Source organism: Triticum urartu, chromosome 6A (genome assembly GCF_056163025.1).
Source record: "Triticum urartu cultivar PI428250 chromosome 6A, HENAU_Tu73, whole genome shotgun sequence".
Lineage (NCBI taxonomy): Eukaryota > Viridiplantae > Streptophyta > Magnoliopsida > Poales > Poaceae > Triticum > Triticum urartu.
The window spans coordinates 487,030,865-487,046,278 of record NC_141878.1 but is presented as its reverse complement, the minus strand read 5'-3'; the positions used below and the strand labels follow the sequence as shown (position 1 = coordinate 487,046,278).

Below are 15,414 nucleotides of genomic sequence, written 5' to 3'. Positions count from 1 at the left end.
GTACTCGCCTAAGTATTCGAAAATCCTACTGAGTGGTGAGCGACCCTCCCACTCGGGGGCTTAGCTGCAGTCCAGTACTCACCTAAGTATTTGAAAATCCTACCGAGTGGTGAGCCAGCCTCCCACTCGGGGGCTTAGCTGCAGTCCAGTACTTGCCTAAGTATTTGAAAAATCCTACCGAGTGGTGAGCGACCCTCCACTCGGGGGCTTAGCTGCAGTCCAGTACTCACCTAAGTATTTGAAAAATCCTACCGAGTGGTGAGCGACCCTCCCACTCGGGGGCTTAGCTGCAGTCCAGTACTCGCCTAAGTATTTGAAAATCCTACCGAGTGGTGAGCGACCCTCCCACTCGGGGGCTTAGCTGCAGTCCAGTACTCGCCTAAGTATTCGAAAATCCTACCGAGTGGTGAGCGACCCTCCCACTCGGGGGCTTAGCTGCAGTCCAGTACTCGCCTAAGTATTTGAAAATCCTACCGAGTGGTGAGCGACCCTCCCACTCGGGGGCTTAGCTGCAGTCCAGTACTCGCCTAAGTATTTGAAAATCCTACCGAGTGGGGAGCCAGCCTCCCACTCGGGGGCTTAGCTGTAGTCTAGTACTCGCCTAAGTACGAAACACATCTCAATCCACAAGGACGACGAGGTGCAGGTCGACTACCACCTTCTTCTTGGGAGCTTTGCCACAAATACAACGTGCGCTCCATCTCCATCCACAAGGATGACGAGGTGCACGTCGACTACCACCTTCTCCTTGGGAGCTTCGCCACAAATACAACGTGCGCTCCATCTCAATCCACAAGGACGACGAGGTGCAGGTCGACTGCCACCTTCTCCTTGAGAGCTTCGCCACAAATACAACGTGCGCTCCATCCCACTCCGCAAGGACGACGAGGTGCAGGTCTACTGCCACCTTCTCCTTAGGAGCTTCGCCACAAATACAATGTGCGCTCCATCGCCGACCCGCAAGGACGACGAGGTGCAGGTCGACTGCTACCTTCTCCTTCGGAGCTGCGCCACAAATACAAAAGTTGTCTCGGGTGAAGAACGAGTTCCAGTCGACGGAGGATTCATGAAGATATTCAACAATAAACCAAGTTCAGGTAAATCCTAAAGGTTCCGGACCACAGATCGAAGTGCTCGGGCATTCAACCCGAAAGAGTTTAACGGTTACAAAAACCACTCGGCATTCCGAGGCAAATTTAAAGTAGGGCATAAAAGTTTGTTCACTCCGCAGGAGGAGGACTGGCAGGCTCGACGAACTCGTCCAGGTCGACGCATTCGGCGATCCGAGTGGATGCAGCGATGAAAGTCTCCATAAAAGATCGGAAGTTATGCTTCTGGGTGTTGGCGACCTTGATTGCTGCCAGCTTATCTTGTCGCACCTCCTTGCAGTGGACACGAATCAAAGACAGAGCCACATCAGCATCACACCGGGCAGAAGATTTCTTCCACTCCTGCACTCGATCAGGGATCTCGTTAAGTCGAGTCATCAGGGACTCAAGATCATTCTGGAGCGTGGCCTCTGGCCAAAGTGCCGTGTCGATCCGTGACGTGGCGACCTTCAGTTGAGCCAAGTTGTCCACAACACCGTCGATGCGGGATTCCAGTCAGAGCAGATTCATGGCGGTTTCATCTTTCACGGGAGAATTGATTGGGTCCAAACCTGGCTCAATCCGCCCAGTCTCCTCCTCTAAGTTCTGGCAAAACTCTGCATTCACAATCCAAGGATAAGTCAATTTTCGTACGCTGAGTCGACAAAAAACATCATTCGGAACAAAATGTGTACCTTCAAGCTTGATGAACAACTTCTTGGCAAGGCTCCTCAGATAGCTCTCCAGATCGTCCCTCCTGCGAGCGATGCCTTCCATCTTCTCGTACAGGTTGAGATTGTCCTTCTTCAAGCGCGTGCACTCCTTGTTGGCTTCGTTCAGAGCAGATTTCATCTTGGTGTTCTCTTCTTCCAACTGGCCGACCGAAGCCAGTTTCTGTTCAGCAAGAGCGGTTCTGTCGTCAGCTTCCTTTTGAGCAGCAGCCAAATCCTGATCCTTCTTTGCCAGAGCTTCTCTCAGTTTTTCTGCAAAGAAATGGTGCTTGATTCAGAAAGAGCAGAAGGGTACTCAAGCCTAAGACAAACCAGTCGACAAGCTCGTCTTACCATTGGCGTCGTCCTTGGCCTTTTGCAGCTCTGTCTTGGCCAATTCCAAGTCAAGGTTCAGTTGGATCTGCTGTTTCTCCAAGTCAGCAAAGCGAGCTCCAAGATCACAAGATTTCTGCAATCAGGGAGGAGAAGTTATTTTACAGCGAAAAACGACAAAGACAATAAATACTAAGACTACGTTCGACTGCCCGCAGTCCACCATAGTCTCGGGGACTACACCGAGTGGGTGCACTTTGCGTGCCCCCACCGGTTATGATCCCACTCGACCGGCCCGTTGGAGTCGAGTGCAGGGAGTAAAAAAAGGAGAGAAAGAAGAACTCGACCCAGTAGTCGACCGCCAGCAGTCGACCGCGGTCTCGGGGACTACACCCAGTGGGTGCACTTGGCGTGCCCCCACCGGTTCTGATCCCACTCGCCCAGACCGAGTAGAAGAGACAAACTACCAGTTCGGTTTACACTCGACGCAGCCAGACCACATCGAGCGAAAGAATCAAAATACAAAGACTACAGTCGACTGCCAGCAGTCCACCGTAGTCTCGGGGACTACACCCAGTGGGTGCACTCAGCGTGCCCCCACTAGTTCAAAAGTTCAATCGATGCACCCAGTGGGTGTACAGATGCAAAGATTTTCGGAAAGAGAGTCTTCAAATAACATATCCTACCAGAACAAGCGGTGACCAACTAATCTGAACGTTGCTTTGGAGAGCCGAGCTGGTGTCGTAGGCGGCCTGACTGGCGTCCCGCACCGTCTTCATCTTCTCCATCATAATGCCCGCCTGGCGTATGGCTTCCTTGGCAGCATTCACTTCGTCCTCTGGGACATGATGGGTCGCAAAAACTGAAGGCGGGTCGACAAGGGCCTGAGCAGTCGACGAAGAAGGCAAGGCACTCGACAATGGCACGGCGAAAGTGACAGAACCCCGATTGGCATCACCAGCGTCCTGAACGACTGGTTCGGCCCTCGGCGTCGACTGTGGCACCTTGCTTGCAGGAGCTTGCCTATTTTTCCTCGTCAAAGGCCTCTCGGGCTCTTCATCATCATCATCATCGGGGAGGTCAATAATGTTAGGAGCTGTTCAAAGTTCAATCGCCAAAATCACATCACCCAATGGTACACATTGCAGTTGAGTCGACCAAATAAAGACAGAATGGCAGAAATCATACCCAGATTGGAAGTGACCGCATCCTCCATTACCTCATCCTCGCCCATGTAAGCTGAGGTCCCAGAAGTAGCAGCGCTGCCAGTTCCAAAGTTCGTCTAGTTAAATCAAGAAAAACAAACAGCACGGGGCGTCGAGTGAATACAAAGGGAGACACTCACGCAGAAGCGACGGGGATGTCAATCTTAATCTTCGGCAACGCCTTCCGAAGCTTCGGCTCTGCAACTTTGGGATGCTTTGACGCTTTTTCAGTTGGGGTTGGTGAAGAGGTCCGAGGACGCTTTAAAGACTGACCAACCTGAGCAATCGCCTTTTCACGGGCGCTCGGTCGCTCTTGGTCAAGCTTGGATCACCTCTCCATGCGAGGAGGCGACTCGACTTCTTCTTCGTCACTTGAGTCGTCGCTTTCTTCGTCCCCTTCACCGTCAGAACACCATTCGCCACTGTCGCCGCCGCTCGCCTCTCCTTCCAGGTCTTGCTCTTGCTCTCCGTTGGGCATTGAATACATTTGATAAGGGCGTGAAAGAAAGCAGGAAGAATAAAGTCAATCGACACAGTATAGACAGCTGCGTGAGTGAATTCAGATTACAATTAAAAGCTCATAATCAGACCTTCTCTGGTACATGGGACTGGTCAAATGGAGGAACCCTCCTGGCTCCCCTGGGGTTGTCCTTGTTTCCGGTCATGCCCGACAGCCACTTCTCCAGTGTGTCGTCATCGACCTCCTCCGGGTGAATCCGAGTGGAGCCGTCAAGACCCGAATACATCCACATCGGATGGTCTCGGGCTTGAAGAGGATGGATGCGCCGCTGAAGGAAAACCTCCAAGAGATCCATACCGGTGACCCTGTCACGGATAAGCTGGACCACTCGTTCGACCAGCACCCTAACCTGCGCCTTCTCCTCCGAGAGCACCTTCAAAGAGGAGGGCTTCCTCACTCGGTCCATGGTAAAAGGAGGGAGGCCGGTCGACTGCCCTGGCGTCGGCTGGTCTTTGCAGTAAAACCAGGTCGACGGCCATCCGCGAACCGAGTCGGGAAGAATCATGGCTGGAAAGGAACTTTTCCCTCTCATCTAAACACCAAGACCCCCACACATCTGAATCACTTGTGTTCTCTCGTCACTCGGATTAGCCTTTTTCACCGTCTGAGAACAACAGGTGAAAATGTGCTTGAATAGACCCCAGTGAGGCCGACAACCCAAGAAATTCTCGCACAAGGACACAAAGGCAGCGAGATACACGATTGTGTTGGGAGTGAAGTGGTGGAGTTGTGCCCCAAAGAAATTCAGAAATCCCCGAAAGAAAGGGTGAGGAGGCAAGGAAAATCCACGGTCGACGTGGGTGGCAAGGAGAACGCGCTCACCCTCCCAAGGTTGCGGCTCGGATTCCTTCCCCGGAAGCCGCGCCGATCCATGGGGGATCAGCCCTCCTTCGGCTAGGTCGTCGAGGTCTTCTTGGAGGATCGCCGAGCGGATCCAGTCGCCCTGGATCCAGCCCTTCGGCAAGCCGGCTCGCGAGGAAGATCCACCCCGACTGGTCGCCTTCCCCTTCGCCTTTGTCGTCGCCTTCTTCGCCCGCTCCAGAGCCGCCGTCTTCTCCTTCCCCATCGTCGCCGGCGAGACGCGTACGGAGCGGCGGCACTGGGGCGAGAGCGAGCGCGACGAAATAAGCCTGAAGAGGAGAAGAGGAAATGGGAACGCACTGTTCGAGACACCCAGGCCCGACGCCTTATATGAGGTCGCTTCCGAGTGGCTGACTGGTAGGCCCAGGCGGTCCTGCCAAATCCCGTAACAATCGCGCGCGCGATACGTGGCAAAAAAGGTGGCGCGGAGATCGAAGCGTCTCTGCCCTATCCCATCCGATTACTGCGGCCTCCCCCGTCCCACGCGCTTCCCAAAATTTGAATTCCGCGAAATCTGCGGGCAGCAGAACAACTTGTCAGACGGAAGATCTCCTCCACGCCGTCACTCGGAGCCTTTCAAGTAAAGAAACTCACTCGACAAAAACTAAGAATGGATCAAGGCGACTGAAAAGGAAGTTGCTATCATCACTCAGGTTCATTGATCCGAAACAAGATATGCTCATGGCATGAAAAATGAGTCGGAGAAGTTCTCAACTCCTTCCCCACTCAAACCTCGATCCATTCGGGGCCTAATGATGAAGCTATGTACCTAGGGTAGGGTCATGGACCTGTCCCAACTGCCCTACTCAAGGACATCTCTAGAAGAAATCACCTTTCAATCGACTTGGAGGTGTTCCACTCGACAGACTCGAAGACACTCGACCAAGAAGCAATCACTCGACCAAGATCCAACCACTCGACGGCCAGGAGACCTAAAGGCACTCCGCACGCTAACGGTCAGTTATTAAATAGCTTTTATGGTCATCATAGCACTTTATTAGGGGCGTTATGAGTAACGCCCGACCTTAATGTATTTAAAACCATGCACAACTGAGGGCCGGAGGGGTCCGACGAACTCTATATAAGCCACCCCCTCCTCAGTGTAAAGGGTTCGCACCCCTGTAATTCATACACACATAATCGAGTCGACCGCCTCCGGGCTCCGAGACGTAGGGCTATTACTTCCTCCGAGAAGGGTCTGAACTCGTAAACCTCGTGTGCTTACAACTACTCCATAGCTAAGATCTTGCCTCTCCATACCTTCCCCCCTACATTACTGTCAGACTTAGAACCACGACACATATCTCATGCATCAACATTCACTTTATACACATTAGCTCTGGTATGGTTCATTTAGCAACCTTGGTTTGCTCATCATCAATCGCCCTAGCTGAGTTAGCTATGATTGCATTTCTCGCCAATGCAATTATTGGCGAGCTAGCGATCCTAATTCCCATAACAGCTTCTCTCCTTTGCCACCAAATATACCATGCACCCACAATGATAGACTCCTGTAGACCAAGATGCTGAATAGTTGGTGACCGTCGGTGTTAGTTCCTAAGTAAGTTTTCAAGGACGATGTTGCCAGATCTATCGGTTTTAAGTGCTTGATCAATCACCTCCTTCAGGACCAGAGCTCTCCAAACTTCTCTAGCTCTTGTGCATGTGTACATTGGCTCTGGCAAGTAGCACATTGTCCAGAAACAGGAATATGCCAATTTGCTAGCACCGAAAAGCATGGTATGATCCCATGCAAAGCCTTCAAACCGAATATTTTCAATTTACTTGGAACATTGAGTCTCCAAAGGATTTTCGAGACATGATTACTAGTGGAAGGACCATCATCTGAACCTTTGAGGCGCCCAACAAACTGATGGCTCCATTCGATGTAGTATATTGATCTAATCGAAAAATTATAAGACTTTGTGTTATGCCAGCAACAAAATCATCAGCCATGGTTGCACTCAAGGGTATTCTCAAAATCCTTTCAACAGCCACCGAGAAAAAAAATCATATGTGATTATATCCTCATCCCAATCTCCCGTAGTGTATAAGCACGGTAGTAGCTTTTCCCGTCGAAGAAAAAAAAATGTGTTTTTCCTTTTTACTTTTTTCTTGAATCCTTTTCCTCCAGATGATATATGGGCCGTCACAATGGAAGCGAATATAACCGAATGTTACCTGGCAAGGCCCAATACAGGCCCGTCCAGCACTCTCGCTTGGAAAGCAAGAAAGAAGGTTACCGGAAAACTCCTCCCCCATCGACGGGAGCTCTCCCCCCGTCCTCCTCCCCTATTTCTCTCCAGTCGCCGCTTAGCCAAAACCCCCGAGAAAACCCTCGCGCCCCCTGCCCACCATGCGCCGCCTGCTCCGGCCGGCGAAAGCGGCGGCCTCCGTAGCCGCCGGGGCCGCGGTACTGGCGTCGCTCGGCGAGGTCGCGTACGCGGATAGCGTCTTCTCCTTCCGCCGCCAGCCCGCCGCCCCTCCTCCTCCACCTCCAGATGCCCCCGCCCCCGCCGCCGCCTCGTCCGGCTCCAGCGGGTTCGACCCCGAGGAGCTGGAGCGCGGGGCCCGCGCGCTGCGGCAGATCAATGGCTCCCGGTACGCCAAGCTGGTAAGCTTCTCGCGCTCTTGCCCTTATTACCCGGATTATTGCCCGTTCTGACGCCCCCTGCTGTTGTTGGACTTGGCCCCAGCTATTTGGGCTGATGCAGAGCCAGGAGGAGACGCGCCTCGCGGAGATGGCCGCGGAGAAGGTCCGCTACGATATCTACTGGAAAGTCAAGGAAATCGTGAGTTATTCGCGGCTTTTCCCCTTTTGATGCGAAAATTGCTCCATGTCACTCAATTCCAATGCTAGACTGCTCGAATTTATTTTACCTAATCCGCCTTTTGAGCATTCTGTTTCTGTATTGTTTGAGTTTGCGACTTCTCTGAAATGAAGAGCGTCCCATTCGTTAACCATTAATTTGCTTAGAAAGCTTCCTGCAACAACAGCAACAAGACCTACATGCAAAAAAACAACAACAAGACCTGCTTAAGAAAGCAGAGCTGTTAACATTCTAGTCTGGAATAAAAAAAATCTAGGATCTGACCATTCAAGTGGTATACGTCATAATTCATAGCAAATCACATCCTCGATCTTCATGGCAATTAAAACTGTTACAAATGTGTTTTGTCGGATAAAATTTCATCTGTGCGTCTAACTATGATGATGCATTGAGCCGTCATACATGGCTGCTGCCAGTACACTCATATTTTTGTGTTGACCCTTATCTGACAGGAGGCGAAGCGGAAAATGGGTGAAGAATATAGAGAAAATTTGAAACAGCAATCACAAATTGAGGCACAAAGGTTACGCTACGAGGATGAGTTAGCTAAGAAAAGAAAGCAGGTGTTGAATCTTCCACCCTCTTGACTACCTTTGTTAATGTTTATATCTATGTTAAGTTGGTGCTATTTCCTGTGGTGCATTGGGTTTATAAGGAGAACAATCAACACATGATTTAATCAAGCACCTATTTTGACAGGAAGAGCGTGAAGCTGAAAGACGACGGGACGCTGAACTTGTAAGGATGCAAGAGATTGGTGCCTTAAAAAGAGAACAAGCTAGGCGTGCCACAGAACAGAAGATTTTAGAGCAAGAGCTACAGACTCTGAAAGAAAGGGCTAAAAATGATCGCGAGACGAACAAAGAGAATGCTATTTCTAATGCTAAAGCTAAAGCTCATGAAGCAAAGCTGACAGAAGATTATGAAAGAAGAATGCTTGTGGAACTCATGAATGGCGAAAAAGAAAAGTGGCTTGCTGCAATAAATACCACCTTTCAACATATAGAAGGTTTATATACTCTTGCTACTCTGCTTAACTATTGTCGTTTATACTTATTTAAAGTCACATAACTACTTTGGTCAATCTTGCAATTTTCAATTATTTGATCAGTGTCCTTGTATTGAAATTTTCTTCCAAGTTAAATGAATAAGATTACACATCACCTAGCGTCCTGTTTCTACATTATACCATGTCTTCCTTCCTAATTTCACATCAAAACAGCTGGATGGTCTGTTTTCAGCGGAGATCTTTCTTATGTGTGCTTTAGATTTCAGATATGGATTGGGATTTCTATTTTTTAAATAAAGAAATCATGATTAGTTCCAGTTTTGCTCTAATTTTGATACCAGTTTCTCATGTGGAAGTGCAGGTGGGTTAAGAACATTATTGACTGATAGGAGTAAGCTAGTAATGGGTATTGGAGGAGTCACTGCACTAGCTGCTGGAGTTTACACTACTAGGTTTGTCTGGCGATCATATCATTTTCGTTGTCACAAACAATGATATGGACATGTGATGGTTCTATTTGATTTTCATTCAGGGAAGGAGCCAGGGTTACATGGGGTTACGTCAATAGAATTTTGGGTCAGCCTTCACTGATTCGTGAATCATCAATGCGAAAGTTTCCATTGCCAGGTCTTAAGGCTCTTAAACCTAGCTCTGCATCTCTGTCGGGAGGTGCGGGCTTTGAGAATGTTATTCTTCACCCTTCACTCAAACGGAGGATTGAACATCTTGCACGAGCAACTGCAAATACAAAATCTCATGATGCGCCATTCCGCAATATGTTGTTCTATGGACATCCTGGAACTGGCAAGACTTTAGTAGCCAGGGAAATGGCTCGCAAATCTGTAAGTTGATACATTTAATTTCTCACACTATCAATAGGGGGTTGTTTGTTGCCAATGCTCTTTTTTGGTGGGACTGTTGTGTATATTTAAAACCTGACTGGGTGTGACTTGATTGTAAATTTAAATTTAACTAAAATGTGAATTTTACCAAAGAAATCCTGGCCAATCAACTTCAGCAATATGTCAGTTTTATTTATTTATTGTGAAGACATGTTTTCAGATTGAACCTGTGTCTGGGCTTACAAGGCTCATTTGCATATTTGAACAAGAAAAACATCAACATCTGCAGTACCAAATCAGTATCACTAGATAGTATATTTCCATATGTATTTATATGAACTTGTGGCTGTCAATACTTTTTTTTGGTAAATTTGAACAAGTTTGACTGAAGAAAAAACAAATGAGCCTTGTAAACCTGGACGGAGAGAGTATGCAGCAACCATACTGCTCATGCTTTCATTTTCGTATTGAATGTTTAAGTTCAAAAGAGAGTGAAATCGATGAAGTTCCCTTTTCTAACACTAGGAGCTGTTAAAACCTTACTAGTAAGATACTTCTGTTTTGTAGGGAGATTTGTAGGAATTCCATTTCACATTGAAGATATTTGTGCTCACACCGTTGTACCCTTCACAGGGCCTTGATTATGCAATGATGACAGGAGGAGATGTTGCACCATTAGGATCAGAGGCTGTTACCAAGATCCATGAAATCTTCGACTGGGCTAAGAAGTCCCAAAAAGGAATGCTTCTTTTCATTGATGAGGCTGATGCATTCTTGTGCGAGTAAGTTTACAACTCAATCACTTTCTGACTACTTGTAATTATCTATAATACGAATAACAATTAGTAAATTCATCAAATCTAACCCTTTAATTGAGGTGTATAATTATGTTGCCCAAAAGTGATTTCAAACTCTGTTTATCAGGTTTTTTAGCTACTAGGTCTAACCAATCTTTATATTGGGGGGGGGGGGGGGGGGGGTGGGGTTGGTAATATATACACATGAATTTTGTTAATCTATTTGTTTGTTTTTCTTTCTAATTCACTAGGCGTAACAGTACCCATATGAGTGAAGCCCAGCGGAGTGCTCTCAATGCACTATTATTTCGAACTGGTGACCAATCAAGGGACATCGTTCTTGTCCTTGCAACCAACCGACCGGGTGATCTTGATGCTGCTATTACTGACCGAATTGATGAAGTTATCGAGTTTCCCCTACCTGGGGAAGAGGAGCGGTTTCAGCTGCTCAAGTTATACTTGAACAACTACATGCCCAAGGAAGATGACAAGCGTTCTCCTTGGAGCACACTGCTGAAGAAGCAGCCGAAGAAGATACATGTACAGGACATAAGTGATGATCTCCTGAGGGACGCTGCGCGCAAGATTGATGGCTTCTCCGGCAGAGAGATTGCGAAGCTGATGGCCAGTGTGCAGGCTGCTGTCTACGGGAGTCCTGACTGCATATTGAATCCGCAGCTGTTCCGCGAGGTGGTTGAGTATAAGATCGGCGAGCACCAGCAGCGCATGAAGCTTGCTTCGGAGGCTGCAGCTTGAGCGGTGTTGTAGATTTATCTGGGGGTGGCATTATTCCTGATTGATTGAGGCATGGCACTGAGATATCATCTCCTCCCACCTACTTCTGATAGCAGCTATGGTTTCGAATTACAGTAGAGACAGAGAATCTTGTGTGTCACGGGTTGGTTCTGTCAATTTTGTTCGATGCGTGCTTACCTGTGGCGAACTTAGGTAGAGCATGTCCTTCAGGCCTTCTAACCTCGTCTAGGTTTCTTACCTGTTCAGGCGGCCTTGGTAATAATCTGTACGCTTGTTTTACACACGCTATTCAAGATGAGGGGATAATGTTTCGGTGCTAATTGTCAAAATTGCGCAGTTGAACTGCGATGCCGTTTCTCTTCTCTGGGGTTTATCTTGTTTTGAAGGTGTCTCCAGTTCATTAGTCTCTTTAATCAGAAACTAACTCGATGACGCCCACGTCAACTCAGTACCCAGACTTCTCCTGCCCAAGATTTACGGTGGGTAAACCCGTGTGTGATCAACATGTAATTGCGTTTGAAACGGCTGTATGGAACTGACAAGGAAATGAAAGCTACGGGGAGGGGTACAGAAGACACAAGAGTGCCACCGGAGCATGGTCCCCCAGCATCAGCCATCAATCATCTTCACGTAATAAATGATGTAGTTTCCGTTTCCGGTCTCATCTTCCCACCTCCAGGTACATACCCCCATTGTTCTTCTTCCCCTCCAGCAACAGCGCACAAGAACTAGTCTTCCGTAAATCTCATCTGTAACCCAACCATCAAGGCCGAACTATAGCCAAGTACAGCGCGCCTGTAGATCTCGTGGTGGTATTGAAGTTCCACCAGTCACTGTCGTGGCGCAAGGCACGACCTGCTTAACCTCCCCCTACGACACCATGCCTTGCCACCATATCAATTTTCTGTAGGTTCCAGAGCCGCATCACCCAGCATTCATGCGGGAATTCAGCCCTCGACCAATCGTTTTCCCTTTCCAAAATACGCTTTTTCTTCTTCTTCTTCTGAAATGTCCAAAAGACGCTTGCAAAACGCAAGAAACTCCCCTTTCATCAGGACTATGGGAGGGGAGGCAGAGGTACAGCCCAGCATATGCATCATTATCACGCTGGCGACCGCACCCACAGAACAAAAAACAAACCACGGGATGAAATGTCATTGCCGGAATCGCACCAAATCGCAGGGCTGGATGGGCTTGTGATGCAAGCCTTCAATTTGCCGACAATGTACATATCATCATTCACTTTGCGCTGCCATCCACCCAACACGCACACACTCACACTCACTCAAAACGCAGGCCGGCCCGGTCTCGCCCCCCCTTTGATCAGCCTCTGACACGCACAGTCCGCTCTCACATGCGCCTGCTGCCTTCTGGCCAAAGTCCAACAACTTGACACCACCACCACCGGAAATCAGGAAGGGGAGAGGAGAGGAGAGGGAGACGAGAAGAACGAAAGAAAAAGAAAGAAAAAACACGAGAGCTTTGGCAGGAGGCCATCCATGGAAGCAGCAGCTCAAACAAAATTGCCCCCCAGAAAGGCTGCCGAGACAACTTAGGAAAGGGGGTTAACGGCGGGGCCACCCAATCAAGGGCAGAAAGCTGGGGCAGCAGGGGCTTAGGAGCCCCTCCTGTAATGACCCCCTCCTTAATTGTACTTTGCACACCAAATGACAAACCCCCACGCCTAAGTACATTCCGAGCCAGCCAGCACAGGGCCCCTCCCTCGCCCCGATGCATGCAGCGGCAACGCACACACCACAACACAATGCCCCTCTGCCAAAGGGAATCCAACAAGCCCCAAAAGCAAAGTCAAAAAGCAACGAGTGCCTTCCCAAGCCAAGACGGGCGCGTGCATTGGCATTTGGCAATGGCACTGCCGCTGCCGCTGCAATTGCATCAAGAAATGCCGCTGCCACTGCAAGCCTGCAGCTGCGTACGTACATACAAGCGAGCACGGGCACGCATGCGCTACAGCGCTGGCAGAGAGAGAGAGAGGCCCTAAAATCTTCAATGTGGGAGTAGGATCTAAGCAAGAAGCAGTTGGCTCTCACCGTGCTAACCTAGCCATTGTTATTTATCCATGAGACGAGAGCAATGAGCGAGAGGAAGAAGGAAGGAGTGAATGCATGCATGCCGCCTCAGGGTTCAAGGCTGCCTCATCTCACATTACTGGTCTGGTCTACTCCCTCCTAAGTGACTGCCGACGCACGAGTTAACACCTGACGACGATGAGGTTACGGGAATTACACGGGACAAATGATAAAAATGCTGCTAATGGCTAATGCATCCTCTAGCGTTGTGCTGCTGCTGCTGCCCGCTCGCTCGCTCATGCGCCGTGCTGCTGCTGCTGATGGTGGGGCGGCGGCGCGGGGTGGTGCTGGTGCTGGTGGTGGTGCTGGTGGGGAGGAGGAGGACTGGGGTCGTGGTGGAGCGGCGGCAGCGGCGGCGGGGACGTGGCCGAGGTCTTGGCGAGGTGCTTGTTGTTGTGCATCCACACCTTGAGGACGCGGCGGGGCACGCCGACCTGCGCGCAGAAGGCGTCCACCACGCCGCCGTCGGGCTTCTGCACGCGCCAGCCCACGCGGTGCGCGAACTCCAGCATGCGCTCCTTCTGCTCCGGCGTGAACTTGGTCCGGAACCGCTTCTTGCTCGGCGCCGGGGGCGCGGAGGCCGACCCGCCCGCGGCCGCCTGCGCCTGCGCCTGCGCCTGCGGCGGAGGGGGCGGCGGCGGCGGGGCGCGCAGCTCCTCGCTCGACGACTCGGCCAGCGCGGCGGGCGCGGACATCGGGGACGCCGGGACGTGCGGGCGCTTCTGCTGCATGTGCGGCGGGGCGAGGAGGAGCGGCATGAGCCGGGAGTTGGCGCCGGCCGGGGTCGCGGAGGGGGACACCACGGCGGAGGCGGGGGACGGAGAGGGCGAGGGGACCAGCACCACCGGCTCGCGGCGGTGGAAGCTGCGGTGGCAGCCGCACGCGGCGCAGGCCAGCGCGGCGGGCCCGTCGCCCGGGGACGGCATGAACTCGCCGCAGCCGTCGAGCACGTGCGCGCCCATCCGCGCGGCGTGGTTCCGCAGGCACTCCCTGTACCTCCACGGCAGGGGCTCCGGGCCCGAGGCGCCACCGTGCTCGCCCGGCGCCCTTGTGGCGCCGCCGGTCACGATGGCAAGCGTAGGCGGCGGGGGAGGCATGGTGCCACCGCCAAGCACGCCATTCCTCGCCGGCTCCTGATGGCGCTGCTGGTGCTGCGGCTGCGGCTGCTGCTGCTGCTGCTGACGGTGGGCCTCCCCAGGCGCCTCCACCGTCCTCTCCCGCTCCCTCTCGCGGTCCACCCTTCTCCGGTGGGGATGCTGGTGCTGGGGCAGGAGGAAGCCGGGCGGCGCCTGCGGCGGCGGCGGCGGCGGCGGCGGCGAGGAGACGAGGGAGGAGTTGGGAGGCAGGAGGGGCCTGGAGAAAGCCGCGGCCTCCATCAAGGAGGAGGGCGAGGAGGCAGCCGCGGCAGGCGAGCCAAGAACCTGCGGAGCCTGGCCCTGCATGTGCAGGTGCTGCGGGGGCGCGGCCGCGGCCGGCGCCGTGGTGTAGTGGTGGCGATGATGGTGCGGGTGCTGGTGCTGGTGCTGGTGCCGACGGTCCCGCATCGCCCCCTCCTCGTCCTCCTCCTCCTCATCGTCCTCCTCTTCCTCTTCCTCCTCCTCCTCCTCCAGCTCCTCGTCCTCCTCCACATGCGATGACCTCTTGTACTCCATGGGCGTCTCCCGTCTCCGGCCTCGCCGGAGCTAGCTAGCTAGCCCGCCCGCGTTCTCGCCGGTGCGATTAGGACAGGACGGGCCGGAGATTCTTCTCTTTCCCGTGGCGTGTTCTTGGGCGGTGGGGTTGTTGGGGCGTGCTGTGTTGCGACTTGTTCTAACTTCTAAGTGGGAACCTTATAGTCGTGGCTAGGTTTGTGGTGGAGCTGGGAGGGAGGGGGGTGTTGGCCTCAAGGGGGAAAGAGGGGAGCTTAACGGAGGCGGGCGGGAGGGATACACCGGAACACTCCTAGAGGGTGGTATGGCATGGCTGGTTAGCGATGGTTATTAAGGACGTACGGTGGCAGTAACCACATGGCATCCATAAAGCGGGGAATGTCTCCTTGGGAGAGAGCTAGCTATCCTATCTATCTATCCATCTGCATCTATCTCTCTCACTAGGCCATCTTATGGGGGGGGGGCAAAGGCGAGGTGACGGCAGAGAGAAAGTGGCCGCTGCTGGGGGTGCGGCTTGCTTGAACCAGTCCACTCTCGTGGTCGTGGTGGTACTACGCCGGCACTGCGCACTCCACGGAGTGGTTTTTGGAGAGAGGTTTGGACGGGACGAAGAAGCCCATGCCCATGCCCTGCCCTGCCCTGCCACCACCGACAGGGGCCATGTTTCACCACCTCGCTCTCGCTCCCACGGGAAGACTGCAGCACCATGGATGATGACATTGC

The 15,414-nt window shown here is 52.0% G+C and overlaps 2 protein-coding genes across 2 annotated transcripts; one reads left to right on the top strand and one right to left on the bottom strand.

The window, feature by feature from the left end:
• The first annotated feature begins 6,974 nt into the window (after positions 1 to 6,974).
• Positions 6,975 to 11,314, top strand: LOC147965828 (uncharacterized). The gene is made up of 8 exons (XM_087528435.1): positions 6,975 to 7,331; positions 7,414 to 7,509; positions 8,001 to 8,111; positions 8,248 to 8,557; positions 8,919 to 9,009; positions 9,090 to 9,399; positions 10,033 to 10,181; positions 10,448 to 11,314. The coding sequence occupies exons 1-8, from the start codon at positions 7,074 to 7,076 to the stop codon at positions 10,950 to 10,952; spliced, it is 1,830 nt and encodes a 609-aa protein (XP_087384561.1). The 5' UTR covers positions 6,975 to 7,073; the 3' UTR covers positions 10,953 to 11,314.
• A 1,664-nt stretch (positions 11,315 to 12,978) lies between these two features.
• Positions 12,979 to 15,137, bottom strand: LOC147965827 (zinc-finger homeodomain protein 7-like). The gene has a single exon (XM_087528436.1). It carries the CDS (start codon positions 14,692 to 14,694, stop codon positions 13,279 to 13,281), a length of 1,416 nt encoding a protein of 471 aa, XP_087384562.1. The 5' UTR covers positions 14,695 to 15,137; the 3' UTR covers positions 12,979 to 13,278.
• Between the last annotated feature and the right edge of the window lie 277 nt (positions 15,138 to 15,414).

What these genes read in the sequence shown, in the direction of transcription:
- LOC147965828 (XM_087528435.1), top strand. Translation starts at nt 7,074, where the DNA reads ATGCGCCGCCTGCTCCGGCCGGCGAAAGCGGCGGCCTCCGTAGCCGCC. An exon ending in GCTGGAGTTTACACTACTAG is followed by an intron (nt 9,010 to 9,089) that starts GTTTGTCTGGCG and finishes ATTTTCATTCAG; the next exon opens with GGAAGGAGCCAGGGTTACAT. An exon ending in GCTGATGCATTCTTGTGCGA is followed by an intron (nt 10,182 to 10,447) that starts GTAAGTTTACAA and finishes CTAATTCACTAG; the next exon opens with GCGTAACAGTACCCATATGA.
- LOC147965827 (XM_087528436.1), bottom strand. Translation starts at nt 14,694, where the DNA reads ATGGAGTACAAGAGGTCATCGCATGTGGAGGAGGACGAGGAGCTGGAG.